Source organism: Carcharhinus amblyrhynchos, chromosome 6 (assembly GCF_965287045.1).
Source record: "Carcharhinus amblyrhynchos chromosome 6, sCarAmb.v2.hapA, whole genome shotgun sequence".
Taxonomy (NCBI): domain Eukaryota; kingdom Metazoa; phylum Chordata; class Chondrichthyes; order Carcharhiniformes; family Carcharhinidae; genus Carcharhinus; species Carcharhinus amblyrhynchos.
Genome location: NC_137329.1, coordinates 27,654,257 through 27,672,496, shown reverse-complemented (window position 1 = coordinate 27,672,496; position 18,240 = coordinate 27,654,257). Strand labels below are relative to the sequence as shown.

The window sequence follows — 18,240 nt, the reverse complement described above, 5'->3', positions numbered from 1 at the left end:
GATTCTATGAATCTAGCCAACAGAAGCATAGTGAACTCACTTGTGATGTTGCTTCCTGCTTAGATGTCAATGGTCATCTGTTTTGAAATGGAAAGTAGCCATTAGTGAGGAATTGAGGGGGTTGAGCTATGAGGAGAAGCTGAATAAACTAGGCTTGTACTCGTTAGAGTTTAGAAGAATGAGGGGAGATCTCATTGAGACATGTAAGATGATGAATGGGATGGATAGGATAGAGGTGGAGAGGCTCTTCCCGCTCAGAAAGGACAGTAGGACTAGGGGGCACAGCCTCAAGATAAAGGCGGGGCGGTTTAGAACGGAGTTGAGGAGGAACTTCTTCACTCAAAGGGTGGTGAATCTCTGGAATTCTCTGCCCGTTGAAGTGGTGGAGGCTGCCTCGCTAAATATTTTTAAGACGCGGGTTGATGGGTTTTTGATAAGCGAGGGGATTAAGGGTTATGGGGAGAGGGCGGGAATGTGGAACTGAGCCACGACAGATCAGCCATGATCTTATTGAATGGCGGGGCAGGCTCGAAGGGCTAGATGGCCTACTCCTGCTCCTATTTCTTATGTTCTTATGTTCTATGAGATTCTATGGTTCCCTGACTGCTAAAATGAACTCATTTTTAATCCAGCACCAACAACTGTGAAACCAACAACAACACATGGAACAGGAACACCAAAACCACCGACTAAACCTCCTGGAACTGGGCCAACCATCACTGGGACATTGACTCCTTCAAAGGCCCCTCCTGAACCCCCAGGATCTACCACAGCAAAGACCCCAGGACCTGGGCATACAACCATCAAACCTCACGTCACTGGATCAACAGCTACAAATAATCCTGGGCCTCCAGGGCCAATAACTCCATCCAGAAACCCACCTGATGGATCAGGAACTGGAACAACAACAAGTAAGCCAGCTGGCCTCAGACCATGCCAAGTCCCACACCATCACCATCATTGATTGCACTGAAAAGCATCCGCATAGATTTTAATTCTTGTCGACTCTCTCATCTTACCCGGCCTCACTCTTCTCTGGTCACAGGGAATTTACCAAAACCATACCGGGAATGAGAGATTTTAGCCACAAGGTTAGGTTGGAGAAGCTGGGCTTGTTCTCCTTACAGCATAGGAGATTGAGGGGAAATTTGATAGAGGTGTAAATGATTAAGACAGGTTTAGCAAAGGGAGGCAAAAAAAAGTATTTCCCATTAGTTAGTGGTTACAAGGACCAGGAAGGCCCAGTTTTAAAATTTTGGGCAAATGATACAGTAGCAATGTGAGGAATAACTTCTTTGTACAGTGAGAAGGAATGACCTGGACTTTGCTGCCTATAAGGGTGGTGGATGAGGAGATGGTGAATAAGTTCAAAAGGAAATTGGATGAGTATTTGAGTGTGATGGAGTGGGAGAATGTGACTGACTGGACTGCTCTACAGAGAGCTAGCATGGCATTGATGGGCTGAATGGTCTTCATGCAGTGCCATAATGATTCTAGGACTTATGATAAATGTTTTTTAACCAAAGATAATAAGGGATATGGGGCAAAGGTGGCAATGTTAGGTCACAGTTCAGCTATGAGCTTGTTATTGACTCAGGCTTGAGGAGATAATAACATATTCCTTCTATACTCTCTTCATCTTCTTATCCATCAGCAATATGTTTTCCACTTGAGCTTTGATAACTTTAAACATTTACATGTTTTTCATTCTACATTGATCTTTAAACGTTGTGGGTACATGTCTGGTTTACAGCACAAATTAATCATTTCTGCTGATACAGCTGCTGAGTGCCTTGTTCCAATTTTATCTAACACTAAGGATGACTGAGAAAGTTATCCAACATTTGCCCCACCATCCAGGACAAAGGCGGCACGGCGGCACACTGGTTAGCACTGCTGCCTCGCAGCGCCATGGTCCCGGGCTCAATTCTGGCCTTGAGTGACTGTCTGGGTGGAGTTTGCACGTTCTCTCTGTATCTGCGTGAGTTTCCTCTGGGTGCTCCAGTTTCCTCCCATTGTCCAAAGGTGTGAGGTTAAGTGGATTGGCCACGCTAAATTGTCCCTTAGTGTCCCAAGATTCAAGTTCAGTGAATTAGTAGCATGGGGACACAGTGATGGGGCCTGGGTGAGATGCTCTGTTGGAGAGTCTTTGCCGACTTGATGAGCCAAATGGCCTCGTTCTGCATTGTAGGGTTTCTATGATTTAATTAGCAACCCATCCACAGCCCTAAACGTCCTATCCCTCCACCCTTGGTGAATGGGGCTGCAGTGTGTCCATCTATGCAACCTTTAATCACCTGTTCTAGTATTTCCTTCTTTGGCTTGTGATAGATACTAGCCTGATGCGAGTCCATGGGAGGTTTTATTTTGTTAAAGGCTCTATAGAAATGGAAGTTGTTGTTATTTCCCTCAGTTTACACCACCAATCCCTAATTCCAAGTTCTCACTCATGTGAGATTAATTGGAAAGCTCTCTCAAAGAGACAGGACAGGCACAGAGGGCCAAATAGCCTCTTAAAGCATTGTATAATGAGATTGATGGAACAAATGGTTCCCCCTCATAACATGCTACAGGCGGGATTACGAGAGGCTGTTGGAAGAGACTGTTTGAAGAGCTCAGGACAAGGAGACCTCAGGAGAGAGTTTGGGCTAAAATGGATCACAACGTATAGCAATGGAGGAAGAAGGCCACTCAGCCCATCATTTTGATGGATTCTGGTCTCCCATTTGTAGAAACCAGTTGTTTCTTGAATGATTCTAGGATCTCTGTCTTTAGTTCTTTATGGGAGTTTAATACACACAAGGATCACTCTCTCCTACTAAAGTCAGTACAAAAATTCCTTTTTGCCAGTTGAACTTCTGTCATACTTTAAAGTAAAATTCTGGCTTAGTTTTTACTTTATTCTTAGCAATGAAATGTCCCTCTATAAGATCACCTTTCTGACTTCATCCCACTTTCCAATCTTTCTAGCCCATGGGCAGGATTTTCCGACTGTGCTCGCCCCACAGCTCGAAAATCCTGCCCGGGGTCAATGGACTTTTCCATGGTCCTCCCCTCGCCCGCTACAACTCCTGTAGCTGCCGGGACAGGAAAATTCACCTCCATGTCTTTCCTCAATCGACTTCCAACACTGACAATTAGGCAAATCACTCCTTGGCACTAGCTCCAGCAGTGGAATATTCCCTGGTTTCACAGTGAAATGGTCACCATGCTATGATCTGATCAGGGAGCCCCATTTAATCATTATCCCTCTTGACGTTAGTACCACCACCCTGACTGTACTTTAACCTCTGACTGGCTTTGTTTGTTGCTAAGGAAATGTTTTTCAGTGTGAGATGAAACTCTGTGAGTTCAGTTTGGATTGCGGAGATTGTCACTGTTTGCTGCTATTTCATCCCCTCGCACAAGCAGGATGTGCCAATGTGAGGATCATCATGATTGGAAAATGAGTACATGACCTGGCACAATGGGCCAGAATTTTACTGGCACGCCTGTCCCAGAATCAAGGCGGACGAGGCTCGCGGAGCGGGATTCTCCGATGGCCCCGGGTGGGATCTTATGAGCCATAGGCCCAATTGATCAAGGTCCCGCTGCAGTGGGAGATTACCTTGTGACTCTATTTAAAGATATCTCTTTTCAGCCCAACTTGTCCATGTTGCCCTTATTTTTTTTTAAAACTCCTAAGCTAATCCCAAGTGCCTGCATTTGGCCCATATCCCTCTATACCCATCGTACCCCATGTAACTATCTAAATGCTTTTTAAAAGATAAAATTGTACCCACCTCTGCTACTACCTCTGGCAGCTTGTTCCAGACACTCACCACCATCTGTGTGAAAAAAATTGCCCCTCTGGACACTTCTGTATCTCTCCCCTCTCACCTTAAGCCTATGCCCTCTAGTTTTAGAGTCCCCCACCTTTGGGAAAAGATATTGACTATCTACCTTGTCTATGTCCCTCATTATTTATAGACCTCTATAAGATCACCCCTCAGCCTCCTACGCTCCAGAGAAAAAAGTCCCAGTCTATTCAGCGTCTCCTTATAACTCAATCCATCAAATCCCAGTAGCATCCTAGTAAATCTTTTCTGCACTCTTTCTAGTTTAATAATATCCTTTCTATAATAGGGTGACCAGAATTACACACAGTATTCCAAGTGTGGCCTTACCAATGTCTTGAATGACTTTAACAAGATGTCCCAACTTCTGTGTCCGATGTTCTGACCGATGAAACCAAGCATGCGAATGTCTTCTTCACCACTCTGTCCACCTGTGACTTCATTTTCAAGGAGTTATGAACATGTATCCTTAGATCTTTTTGTTCTATAACTCTCCCCAGTGTCCTACCATTAACTAAGTAAGTCCTATGCTGGTTCAATTTATCAAAATGCATTATCTCACATTTGTCTAAATTAAACTCTATCTGCCATTCGTCAGGTCACTGGCGCAATTGATCAAGATCCCACTGCAATTGGAGATAACCTTCCCCGCTGTCCACCATACCACCAATCTTGGTGTCATCTGCAAACTTACTAACCATGTCCCCTATAATTCTCATCCAAATCATGAATATAAATGACAAATAATAGTGGGCCCAGCACTAAACCCTGAGGCACACCAATGGTCACAGGCCTCCAGTTTGAGAAACAACTCTCTACAGCCACCCTCTGGCTTCTGTCAAGAAGCCAATTTTGTATTCATTTAGATACCTCACACTGGATCCCATGAGACTTAACTTTATGCAACAACCTACCATGCGGTAGGTTGGGTACCATGCTGGGTTGGGGGATAAGCATTAGTCCCAGAATGCCTGGGAGATCTCTCCTGGTGGCACTGGGTTCTTTTACAACCACCTGGGAGAACACACAGGGCTTTGGGTTACTGTCATATCGGAAAGATATTTGTGGTAATTTGCAGTGATATCGGATGATAAGACAGCGAGCTTTGATTGCATTCTTCCAGAATCGCAGCCTGTCACTCTCATAAATGTGCCTAATATCGAGGCCTCAATGACCTGCCTGGCGAAAAGGAATTTTAATACTGATTTTAGTAAGAGAGACAGAGAGTGATCAATATGTATATTAAACTTTCATAAAGAACTAAAGGCAGGTAATGTCCAGCTAAGTCCTCAAATGTAAATGAAGTTGGGTGGCTATGGGGAAAGAGAGGGTAGGTAGTGGGTGGTGTGTCAATAGTTGGGGGGGGGGGCAACTAAGTTCTTTCCAACAGCCACTGCAGACATGATGGGCTGAATGGCCTCCTTCATTGAGATCCTATGATTTTGTGATTTCCTGACTGTTAAAATGAGCTCAATTTTTAATCCAGCACCAACAACTGTGAAAACAACAACAACTCATGGAACAGGAACACCAAAACCACCAACTAAACCTCCTGGAACTGGGCCAACCGCCACTGGGACATTGACTCCTTCAAAGGCCCCTCCTGGACCCTCAGGATCTACCACAGCAAAGCCCCCTGGATCAGGGCCTACAACCACCAAACCTGGATCAATAGCTACAAATAATCCGGGTTCTCCAGGATCAATAACGCCACCCAGAGACCCACCTGATGAATCAGGAACTGGAGCAACAACAAGTAAGGAAGCTGGCCTCAGACCGTGCCAAATCCGCAGCATTACCATCACGTACTGATCACCGCTGGTTGCACTGAATGAATGAGTTGTCGTTTTAGGACCACATGAACTAAGCTTGGGTCAATGTCCTGGCATAACTGTGGTAATAGATGGAGTTTTAAACTAAAAAAAGGAGGCAGGGCCTTTAAACTGAGGATAAAGTTATAAATCTAAAGGGAAATGTAAATGTCACAGAGCTGCGTAACAATTCGTCTACGTATATGCAGAATATGATAAGAAAGAATAAAAGTTATAATAGTCATCATTGCCAGAATTCTACCATCCCACTCGCCACGGAATTGGAGCAGGTGAGGGGCGGACGATGGAAATGTCCTTTGATGTCAGGCGGGAGTTCCCGGTCTTGCTCGAGCGAGGGTGTAAAATCCCGTCTGATGTGTCAGTGAGTGAGGTTGAATCAGGTGTAAATTGTAAAAAGTTAAGTTAAAGGCACGTCATCAAGTGAAGAAGCTCTGGTAACATGATAGACAAAATTAATAGCACAAGTGGGGATGAATGGCATCAATCTAACAGCCATTTCAAAAACATGGGACTTCATTTAATGCAACCAGTTGCAGAGTGAACCATGATCATAAGGCCCATTGAATTCTTCATTTTCGGCACATGGCTGGCCAGCCTTCATTGCACATCCCTAGTTGCCTGAGGGCAGCTGGGAGTCAATCACATTGCTGTAGCTCTGGAGTAATGCGTAGGACAGACCAGGTAATAATGGATGATTTCCTTCCCTAAAGGACATTAGTGAACCTGTGCCAGTCTCCAGGTGGCAGGGCAGGCCACTTGAGTTGGGCAGCTTTTGCTGGGGGACCTTGGCCCATTATATTCTCCTATTTTGCTCTTTCAGTCTGCAATGCCACAGGACATCCTTGGCCCACTATTCTGCTCATAGATTGGAGAAAGTCAGAATTTACTCTCTATTTCACTTCCTTCTCAGCAACTATGGACGTGAAACAAGCAAAGGGGCCTTTTGTAGGGATCCCTAGCGACTGAACCATGCTAACAACAACGTACATTTAGATAGCAATATCATATAGTGAAATGTCCTCTGGCATTAAAAGCCAAAAATGGACAAGGAATGACATGAGGTATTCATAAGGAGCATCATAATAGAAGGTGGAAAGGCAAAGAGATATAGGAACAGAATTCCAGAGCTTGGGACCCAGGTAACTGGAGACATGGCTGCGATGGTGCAGCAACTAAAAGTGAGATGCTAAAGGGAGCAGAATTAGGTAAGTGCAGAAATTTCAGAGAGTTGGTTTTAAAATTTGCATTCTCTCCATGGCTTTGTCTCTTTCTATCTCTATAATCCGCTCCAGCCCCATAACTCTCCGACATATCAATACTCCTCTGACTCTGATCTTTGCAGCACCTCAAAATGTAATAAATCCATCATAGCAGTCCATCTCTTCAGTTGCCTATGCCCTAAGTTCTGGAATTCCCTCCCTGAATTTCCCCACCTCTCTAACTCTTCCTCCTTCTTTAAGATGCTCCTTAAACGCTCTTTTTAATCAAGCTTGGGTTATTTGACCTCAGGGGAGGAGTCTTATGCCCTCCCCCGTAGTGAGCTTGGTGGCGAGGAATTGGGCAGGAAGACCCTGCCACTTTTTCACCTCCACCCTGCTTAAATCCATGGCAGCAAGTTTTGTTGGCAGTACTTCTGTCCCACCGCCAATTGAGGCCCTTAAACGGGCAATTAATCCCCACTGAAGGGTCTCACGTCACCATCACTGGCATCACCAAAGCAATGGGTGGGAAGTTGCTATGTGGGGAGCTTGCATATTCCCCGGGAGGGGAGGTGGTGAGGATTGGAGGAGGGTTCGATGGTCATGCGTTCAAAGGGGCCCAGTTGATCGACAACCGGGAGAGGAAAGGATGCTTCCCAATGTGTTCCAATGACTTTCCAATGACTCCCTTCCCACCATCACCCACCTGTGCCTGGATCCCTCCTCAATCTGATGCCTTGAGTGAATGTAGTACTGGAAGCAGCCACTGTCATTCCTGTGGCACCACTGAGTACATGAGAGCTACTTGTCTCTTATTGGCGGGCAACTCTCCACAGGTGGGATTCCTGTCTCCAGGGTCTTTAATTTCAGAATGAAGTCCTGTTGAATGGCATGGAGCATAATTGCCTTCTTGAAAAGAGGCATCGAGGGGGGCTTTTGCTGGCTCTCTAGCCTGCGGCTAATGCCCCCATCGCTTCTACAAGATTCTACCCATTCAGTATCTCTTTGCCGTCTCCTTGATTTAGTATGCTCCTGAGCAGTGGTTTGAGATGTTTATTACAGATGTTATCTAAATACAAGTAGTTGTTGTTGGTTGTGGGGCTGAGGCGGTTGAGGTGAAGTGGGATTTGAACTCAAGGGTGAGAATTGTTCAGTTAGACAGGTTGTTGGATTGGAGGCCAGTGTAGGTCAGCAGGCACAGGGAGTGAGCGATGTGCTACCGCTGTGGGCGCACAGAGAATAGGAAACTAATTCATGTTTTTAGGTAAGTAACGTCATGGAGATTCAATAAAACCTCTGTTTAAATAAAATTTTGTTTTCCAGGTGTACCAGGGGTAAACCCAAGGCTGACATACAAAGCCGAGCACATGGCAGCCCTCGGAGTCCCATTAGGCATTCTGCTCATTATGTGCTTCGTTATCATTGGACTTCTTCTCCGAAAAATCCACCAGGACAAAATGGGATGGGAACATATGACTGACGAACCAGTAACAAACACAAAAGCTGTGAGTGACTGAATCATGTGCTCCTTGAACAGACAACCCCATTTGTTTGGACAAAGCTTTAAAAATGGCAGCTCTGGAGAAGTTATGATCAGATTTGATAGGATTCAATGGGATATGATGGAATTTGATATGATGGAATATGCTGGGACTTGATGGAATATAATAGGATTTGATGGGATTCAATGGGATATGATGAGATTCAATGTGATATGATGGGATATGATGGTTTTGGATGGGATTTGATGGGATATTAGGGATTCAATGGCATATGATGGGATTCAATGGGAAATGATGGGATATGATGGGATTTGATGGGATATGATGGGATTCGATGGGATATGATGGGATTCGATGGGATATGATGGGATTCGATGGGATATTATGGGATTCAATGGATTATGATGGGATCTAATGGGATTTGATGAGATATGATGGGATTTGATGGGACATTATGGGATTCAGAGGGATATTATGGGATTCAATGGGATGTGATTGGATTTGATGGGATATAATGTGATTTGATGGGATATGATGGGATATGGTGGGATATAATGGGATTTGATTAGACGTGATGGGATTTGATGGGACTTGGTGGGAGTTGAGGATTGATATAAATGGGACCTTTTCAGAGTGGAAAAACGCAGCTAGTGGCATATGGCAGGGCTCAGTTCTTGGCCCACAATTGTTCACTATTACATTAATAACCTGGAGGAAGGAGTAGAATTACAGCTGAAAGGGATTGTTGTGATGAAGCTATGGTGATTCTGCAATGCGATATAGATAATTTCAGTGACGGGGTCAAAATCTCACAAATGGAATTTAATGTAGGGAAGTGTGAGCTTATACACATTGGTAGGAGGAATTAAAAAGCAGATTATTATTGAACTGGAGGGAGTCTGCAGGTGAGTGACGTACAGAGGGATCCAGGTGTTCTAGTGCATCGATCAGAAAAAGCTAGCAGACTGGTCCAACAAGTAGTTAAGAAGGGGGAAATGGCATTTTGGCCTTTATTGCAAAGGAGTTGGAGTTTAAAAATAGGGAGATTTTGTTGCAATTATACAGGCTGTTGATGAGGCCTGGGTCTGTGTACAATTATGGTCCCCTTATCTAAAGGATACAGTACCATTGGAGGCAGTCCAAAGAAGACTCACCAGGTTAATTCCTGTGATGAGAGTGTTGTTCTTTCAAGACAGACTGAATAGTTTGCACCCACATTCCTTAGAGTTTACAAGAGTGAGGGGTGACATTCTTCAAACTTATAAGATCCTGAGGGGACTTGACAGGGTAGATGGTGAGATGTTTTCATGAGTGGGAGAGTCTCACACAAAGGAATAGAGCTACAAGATAAAGAGCCGGTCATTTAAAACGGAGGTGCATAAAAAATTATTCTCGCAAAGGGTGGTGAATCTCTGGAATCCTTTGCCCCAAAGTGTGGTTGGATCACTAGAAGTATTTAAAGTGGTGGAGGTGGGTAAATATTTGATAGACCGAGGAATAGCGGGCTATGGAGAAATGGCTCAGAAAAGGAGGTGAGGCTGGCATAGATCAGCCATGATCATATTGACTGGCAGGGCAGGCTCAAAGAGCCTGGTGGCCACTCCTACTTCTATTTTCGTGTGTGTGTGTGTGTGTGTGTGTGTGTGTGTGTGTGTGTGTGTGTGTGTGTGTGTGTGTGTGTGTGTGTGTGTGTGTGTGTGTGTGTGTGTGTGTGTGTTCAAAGTCATGGACAGTTGATTAGCAAGAGAAGCAGAAATGACATGAGGAAACATTTAGTTTACACAATGAATGGTGGCAGAGCAGTGCGAGCTGTTCCCAGTAAACCCTCTTTTTCAATCTTTTACTCTTGTTCTTTGCTTTTAAAACTGTACTCTAACTCAGTTAACTGTACAGCTAACTCAGCTGTACTCTAACTAAGTTGATCTTTCTCTATACCTTAGCCTATGACTGTAACACTACATTCTGCACCCTCTCCTTTCCTTCTCTCCTATCTATTCTACGTACATAAGAACATAAGAACATAAGAAATAGGAGCAGGAGTAGGCCATCTAGCCCCTCGAGCCTGCCCCGCCATTCAATAAGATCATGGCTGATCTGTCGTGGCTCAGTTCCACATTCCCACCCTCTCCCCATAACCCTTAATCCCCTTGCCTATCAAAAACCTATCAACCCGTGTCTTAAAAATATTGAGCGAGGCAGCCTCCACCACCTCAACGGGCAGAGAATTCCAGAGATTCACCACCCTTTGAGTGAAGAAGTTCCTCCTCAACTCCGTTCTAAACCGCCCCCCCTTTATCTTGAGGCTGTGCCCCCTAGTCCTACTGTCCTTTCTGAGCGGGAAGAGCCTCTCCACCTCTATCCTATCCATCCCATTCAAAATCTTATACGTCTCAGTGAGATCTCCCCTCATTCTTCTAAACTCTAACGAGTACAAGCCTAATTTATTCAGCCTCTCCTCATAGTTCAACCCCCTCAACTCCAGAATCAGCCTAGTAAACCTCCTCTGCACTCCCTCCAAGACCAAAATATCCTTGCGTAAGTGAGACGACCAAAACCGCACACAGTACTCCAGCTGCGGCCTCACCAGTGCCCTATACAGTGTGCTTTGTCTGTATAGCACACAACAAGCAATACTTTTCATTGTACATTAATCCATCTGACAATAATGAAATCGAATTGCTGTGAAATGGCAGAGGAAGCAGATTCGGTATCAACATTCAAAAGTAAGTTTAATAAATATTTGAAGTAAAATTATTTACAGGCCTAGTGTCCCAGAGTGCACCTATTTGGATAGCTCCCTCAAGAAAAACCTACACAGGCATGATAGGTAAAGTGGCTTCCTTGTGTGACTCTGCATGAGGTAGTCTCTGGAGGAAGATGGAATGTAATTCCCATCACAGTTTCATCCTCCTAATTCTTAACTACATGTGCTCCTTAGCAACATCATCTGAAGTCATGACATCTGCTCCTACAAGCATGCCAGCTACACCCAGTTCTACCTTACCACCACCCCTCACATGTTGAGCCGCTCAGTTGCAACCCAGTAATAAAGGTGATGAAAGTCTAGCTTCTTCACAAACTCACTTTATTCTCTTTTACAACTCCACCTACACACACCCAGCACCCAGTGCCACCTGTAGCCCCTTTATATATCCCAGCAAGTACTATTAAACAATTAACATGCAAATTAGGTCTAAAACTGAAGACTGCAGTGAATCCATCTCTAACATGACAGAAGAATAGGGACGAGGTCATTCAGCTCCTTGAGTTAGTTCCACTATTCTATAAGATTACGGCTTATTCGAACCTCAGCTCCATTTACCTATCTTTTCTCCATACTGCTTCATTCCCTTACGTACACCCCCCCACAAAAAAAATCAGCAATCTCAAACTTGAAAATTCCAGTTGGCTCCACAGCCCTTTCAGGGGGAGAGTTCCAGTTTTGCTCTCCCTATGGGTGCTGTTTCTGCTTGTCTGCAAGATTTATAGGGCAATACTTTCCTTCCCGCCTTTATCTCTTCTGCTAATCACAATGAGAATAATTTGCAATAGAGACTTATAAAATTCTAACAGGACTGGACAGAGTAGATCCAGGGAGGATATTCCCGATGGTGGGGGAGTCCAGAACTAGGGATCATTGTCTGAGGATTCAGGATAGATCATTTAGGGTGGAGGTGAGGAGACATTTTTTCACACAACGTGTGGTGAGCCTGTGGGATTCGTTAACACAGGAAGTGGTGAGTGCCAAAACATTGAATGTATTCAAGAGGAGGCTGGATATAGCACTTGGGGTGAATGGGATCAAAGGTTATGGGGAGAAAGCAGGGTTAGGCTATCGAGTTGGACAATCAGCCATGATCGTAATGAATGGCGGAGCAGACCCAAAGGGCTAAATGACCTCATCCTGCTCCTATCTTTTACGCTTCTATGCAATATTCATAAAGATCTAACACTACAAAACCATAAAAATATTTTTATGCGCTAGTGGAATTAATGCGAGTGACTGATAGTTCTCTCACACGTTACTAAGAAACGGGATTAAGTAATTTTAGGAAACTTTTTGTCTCCATTGCAGTTTTCCAAAGATTTATTTTCATCAGCAAGTGACAAGTTGCAAGTTACAAATGAAGCCTTTATGGAGAAAGTGACGTCCTTAAGTAACCAGAAATCCAGCTGGCCATCGCGGGCTGGTCTTCCTGCTATAGAATCTGCTGCTCTGGCTGCTGTCCTCACACCCGAAGACAAAACGGACCCCAAATCCCAAAGGAGAAACGGTGTTCCAACAACCCAGGAGGATAACAAAGGCTCCTCCGGGGAGGCGGATACTGACACTGAGGTGAAATCCATCCTCACCAAAGAGAGGAAGTCTGATGAAGGTTACAAATCCGTGTGGTTTAAGGAAGATATTGAGCCAGAAGCGAATGAAGAGCATGTTATAGAGATACGCAATGATGAAGAAAATGACCGTGGTGACAGTGAGAGAAGCGAGTCTTTTATCCAGTTGAGGTCAGATGACGAAGGCTCTATTAACCTTTAGGTCCACAGACCCTCCAAAGCTAAAAATAATGAATCGTAATTATTTATGTAAATCAATGCCCCGTATGAGCTGTATTTTTCAAGATGTTTGGAAGTGCCCAGAGCTGGTATCTGTGGCACATCTTAAAGAACATGCAGCCCACAGCAAGTCGCTGTGCATTGTACAATCCAAGTGCCCGCAGATATCCATGGCTATTAACTCTAACTCTCTTCATTCAATTTCTCAATGATTCTTGTCATTGTTGTGTCCAACATCTAAACTCACAGGAGCAATGATTATCTTCTATTTGTGTTAAATCCAAATTTCAAAAGGTTCTTGCATGTTGATTAATTAGGCAGCAATTTTCACACATGAAAATTTAATGCCATCAATTGCCAGAGAAATCCCAAATTAATCTCATTGCCCCAAAGCACCCCATTAAGCGCGTATCAATCCCAAACTAAACCTGCTCCACACAACACCCTATAGCCCTATATTAATCCCAAACTAATCCAAGACACCCATTAGCCCCGTACCAATCTCAGCTAATCTCAATGGCCCGAGACACCCCATAGCCCTATATCAATCCTAAACTAATCTCACAGCCCCCAAACACCCCATAGCCTGGTATCAATCCCAGAATAAACCCACAACCCCAAGACATCCATAGTCTTGTATTAATTCCAAACTAATGCCACTACCCTGAGCCATCTCAGAGCCCTGTATTAATCACAAGATAACCCCGCAGCCCCCAAACGCTCCATAACCCTGTATCAATCGTAAACTAATCCCTCTGCCCTGAACCACATCAGAGACCTGTATCAATCCCAAATTAATCTCACTGCCTCATCCTCTTCCTGTAGCCAGTGGCGTGGTGGTTAGCACCGCTGCCTCAGCGCCAGGGACACGAGTTCGAGTCCCGTTTGGGTCACCGCCTGTGTGGAGACTGCATGTTCTCCCGGTGTCTATGTGGCTTTCCTCCGGGTGCTTCAGTTTCCTCCCACAGTCCGAAAGACATGCTGGTTAGTGCATTGGCCATGCTAAATTCTCCCTCAGTGTAACCGAACAGGTGCCGGAGTGTGGCAACTAGGGGATTTTCACAGTAACTTCATTGCAGTGTTAATATAAGCCTACTTGTGACACTAATAAATAAACTTAGACTTAGCCTTGCTTCAAAGATTTATCCCATTTTTTCCTTGAAAGATATAGTGGTGTCAAGGAACATTAGGGATGGGCAATAAACACAGGCCTTGCCAGAGGATTGGCATCGCAAGGATGAATAAATAATGGTTTGTGTCTCAATCGCTCTCTGTGATAAAGAGTTCAGTACTCCAACAAGGCTTTGTGTTCAGACATTTTTCCTTATCTGTCTCCTCATTCTTTTACTGGAAATCGACACACCCTCATCCCTGATTCCGCAGCCAGCAGAAATCCAAACACATGTACCCTTCCTCCATTTTGAACAACACCCAATCACCCCAGGTCTCAGCTCTCTTTCTGCCCCATGTTTAAAAGAAGGACTTCCATTTTTATGGCACCTTTTATGACAGTACAGCCAATGAAGTACTTCTGAGGGACTAATGAAATGAAAAAAAGTGCAGCAACCAATTTTCATGCAGCAAATGCCCAGATAAATGACCAGATAATCCATTTCTTAAGGTTTGGCTGAGGGACAAGTATTAGACAGGATGCCAGGAAAGCGCCCTATTTTTCTTCAAGATAGTGCCATTGGATTCTTTGGGGGAAGTTGGGGCCTAACTTTTTATTTGAAAGACAGCACCTTCAACAGTGCAGCACTCCCTCGGCACTACACTGGAGGGTGAAACTAGAGTTTTGCATTCAGATCCTGGGATAAGTAGGTACAATTCTTAATTTTAACTTGGTCTGTGGGAGGGAAGAGGAGGGTAGTGGAAGGACTGGGGTGACTGACAAACTCATATTGAAGCCCAGAGAGATTCTGACCCTACGGGTCATCATTTCCAGATTCTGGCTCTGAGTCCCTCCAGGTTCACATAGTAACAGATCCTGGTGACCAGATGACAGGAGATGGATTCAGTGGCAATTGCGATTTGGGTGGGAAAGGAGGAGGAATGTAATTTGAGGGATCTTGCTGTGCATAAATTGACTGCTGTGTCTCCTATATTACAACAGTGATTATTCAAAAGGTACTACATTGGCAGTAAAATGTTTTGGGACGTCCTGAGACAGTGAAGGGTACACAAGTTTGCAGATACTTGGAGAGATATTAATGCCTCCCTCCAGGGAACAATAAGGAAGTAACCTATCAGTCAACTCCAATAACTTTGTGAACCATGAAATTAGACCCTGTGGAATTGAGATGCGTCATCTAATTGCTTGAGATTAAATTAGAAATCGTTTTTGTTTTTCCACTGAAATCTTTTATTCAGCTCGGTATAAAGAATTGATATGTTCTTTTACATCAATTCTTTATCCCGAAAGAATTGGATAAATTCTTATCCAACAAGAATTTCTTCTGAAACTTTTACTGGAAACCTTAATAGACATGATGTCATAACCACAAGAATGTCTTTAGTAAATTCTCAGGGAATGTCCAGATTCTGAAGTCACTGTGAGGTAGATTTTGTGCCTTTTGGTTGCAGTCCAGTAATAAAAGGTGATGCAAGTCCAGTTTCTTCACAAACTTACTTTCATCTCTTTAACAACTCCACATATACACATACCCCAGCACCCAGTGCCACCTGTAACCACTTTATCTATCCCGGTGAGTACTATTAAACAATCAATATGCAATTCAGGTCTAAAGTGGAAGGCTGCAGTTAACCCATCCCTAACAATAGGGAAGGTAGAATACACCAATCAGAGCTTGTTTAGTCCATCTAAAAGTTTATTTATTAGTCACAAGTGGACTTACATTAACACTGCAACGAAGTTAGTGTGAAAATCCCCTAGTCACCACACTCCAGCACCTGTTTGGGTACACTGAGAGAGTATTTAGCATAGCCAATGCACCTAACCAGCACATCTTTCGAACTGTGGGAGGAAACCGGAGCACCCAGAGGAAACCCACACAAATACAGGAAGAATGTGCAGGCGGTGACCAAAGTCAGGAATTAAACCCAGCTCCCTGGTACTGTGAGACAGCAGTGCTAACCACTGTGTCACATTGCCACCCCATCTCACCTCAGTTCTGGGCCATATGTCCAAGACGCTTAAGTACTGTTTAGTCACTGGAGGGACTGGCCTCAAAACACTCAACTCATTGACAGAAAAGAGTTAAAAGAAATTTTGTAAAAATCCAGAAAAAGGTACAAAGGATACGAGGGAGATACAGCTCCTCTCCAATTATCCATTTGATAGATGATTTCATGAGTTTCTACCCTGTTCCTATGGACCAAGAATCCTAATTCCAAGTTAGGAAAAAACAGGGAAGAGCCTAGGCCTATTCCAAGATATATTGTCTTGGAAAATTCCAGCTGGTTCCCCAATGCAGGACATATGAGACAGCAGTAATCCAAATTTCAGTAAGACATTTGTGAGGGTGATTAACCCATGTGTCGAGTGAATCAATGCTCCCTGGCCATATGATTTCCATCATATCAGGATTCCCACGTACGCTGTGTCAGGAATATTCCCAATGTGCAGCACTGGGCTTGTGCCTGGAGTAGACAGGATCAACGAGGATGATTCTAGCCTTCAGTCTCAAGTATTGATCCAATAGAGGAAGAGACCTAGAATCACTGGTCCACCTGTACAAACCCCCAAGTCTACCTAGACAGCAACAAAATATTCTTTATTATCAACCTTCTGCCATTAACTCTTGGGTTGCCAAATCACCTGGAATCTCTAGGAACCGAGAAATCACCTCCGAGTAAAACACAGGAGGTAAGCCATTAGCAATGTTAAAGAAATTCTCATTTACTTGAGCACTTTCACTTATTGGTTGTAAAAATATCAGGAACAGTACCAAACGCACCCCCCCCCTCCCCCAATAGAGGTGAGCGATCATAAGAGAAAATGCTGCAAAATCTCAGCAAGTCTGGCAGCATCTGTAAAGAGAAAAAAGAACTGACGTTTCGAGTCCAGGTGACCCTTTGTCAAAGCTGAAAGGTATAGAAAGTGGGAGATATTTAGGAGGTGAGCGATCATGTGACAGAATCTCCAGGAATATGGCCACCCAGAGGAAGAGACTCTAAGTCAGTTCCCATGTGACCCCTGAGACCTTGGGTCTTGTTCTTCTCAACCACCATCCAGGAACCACCCCTCCCCCCAATCTATCCACCTTCCCCAACACATCACTGCCTTACCAATTTCCTCTCCACCTTCCCACCCCCCCCCACTTCACTTCAACTCCCACCCCTTTCTACCTCCTACTCTCTCCTCCCCCCCCACCCCCCACACATACACTCCCTCAACAATACCAGATGCCTTGTGTGTTGCTGGTTCCCGTACCGCACCTTAGTCTCTGGAGCAAAATGAACGTGGGTGCACAAGTGATTCAGAGTGATGATAAATCACCATTGCCCATTACTTTGTAGAACCAGCACTCCTCAGGTACGCTGTTTGGAAAAAAAAACATAAGAACATAAGAAATAGGAGCAGGAGTAGGCCATCTAGCCCTTCGAGCCTGCCCCGCCATTCAATAAGATCATGGCTGATCTGTCTTGGCTCAGTTCCACATTCCCGCCCTCTCCCCATAACCCTTAATCCCCTCTCTTATCAAAAACCCATCAACCCGCGTCTTAAAAATATTTAGCGAGGTAGCCTCCACCACTTCAACGGGCAGAGAATTCCAGAGATTCACCACCCTTTGAGTAAAGAAGTTCCTCCTCAACTCCGTTCTAAACCGCCCCCCCTTTATCTTGAGGCTGTGCCCCCTAGTCCTACTGTCCTTTCTGAGCGGGAAGAGCCTCTCCACCTCTATCCTATCCATCCCATTCATCATCTTATACGTCTCAATGAGATCTCCCCTCATTCTTCTAAACTCTAACGAGTACAAGCCTAATTTATTCAGCCTCTCCTCATAGCTCAACCCCCTCAACTCCGGCATCAGCCTAGTAAACCTCCTCTGCACTCCCTCCAAGGCCAAAATATCCTTGCGTAAGTACGGCGCCCAAAACTGCACACAGTACTCCAGCTGCGGCCTCACCAATGCCCTATACAGCCGCAGCAAGACCTCCCTACTTTTATATTCAATCCCCCTCGCTATGAAGGCCAGCATCCCATTCGGCTTCCTGACCACCTGCTGCACCTGCAAGCTGGGTTTTTGCGACTCATGCACAAGTACCCCGAGGTCCCTCTGCACCGTCGCCTGCTGCAGTTTTTCTCCACGTAAGTAATAATCCTTCCTACCATTATTCCTACCAAAGTGGACCA

At 44.6% G+C, this 18,240-nt stretch overlaps 1 protein-coding gene across 1 annotated transcript in view; it reads left to right on the top strand.

Moving 5' to 3' along the window:
• The window catches only part of cdhr5b (cadherin-related family member 5b), a 68,650-nt gene extending 51,213 nt beyond the window's left edge, over positions 1-17,437 (top strand). Inside the window, exons 14-17 of the mRNA XM_080190104.1 lie at positions 633-911; positions 5,323-5,592; positions 8,191-8,372; positions 12,445-17,437. Of these exons, the coding sequence (XP_080046230.1) occupies positions 633-911; positions 5,323-5,592; positions 8,191-8,372; positions 12,445-12,906 (1,193 nt within the window). The 3' untranslated portion in view covers positions 12,907-17,437. The remainder of the gene's footprint in view (positions 1-632; positions 912-5,322; positions 5,593-8,190; positions 8,373-12,444) is intronic.
• The last annotated feature ends 803 nt before the right edge of the window (positions 17,438-18,240 follow it).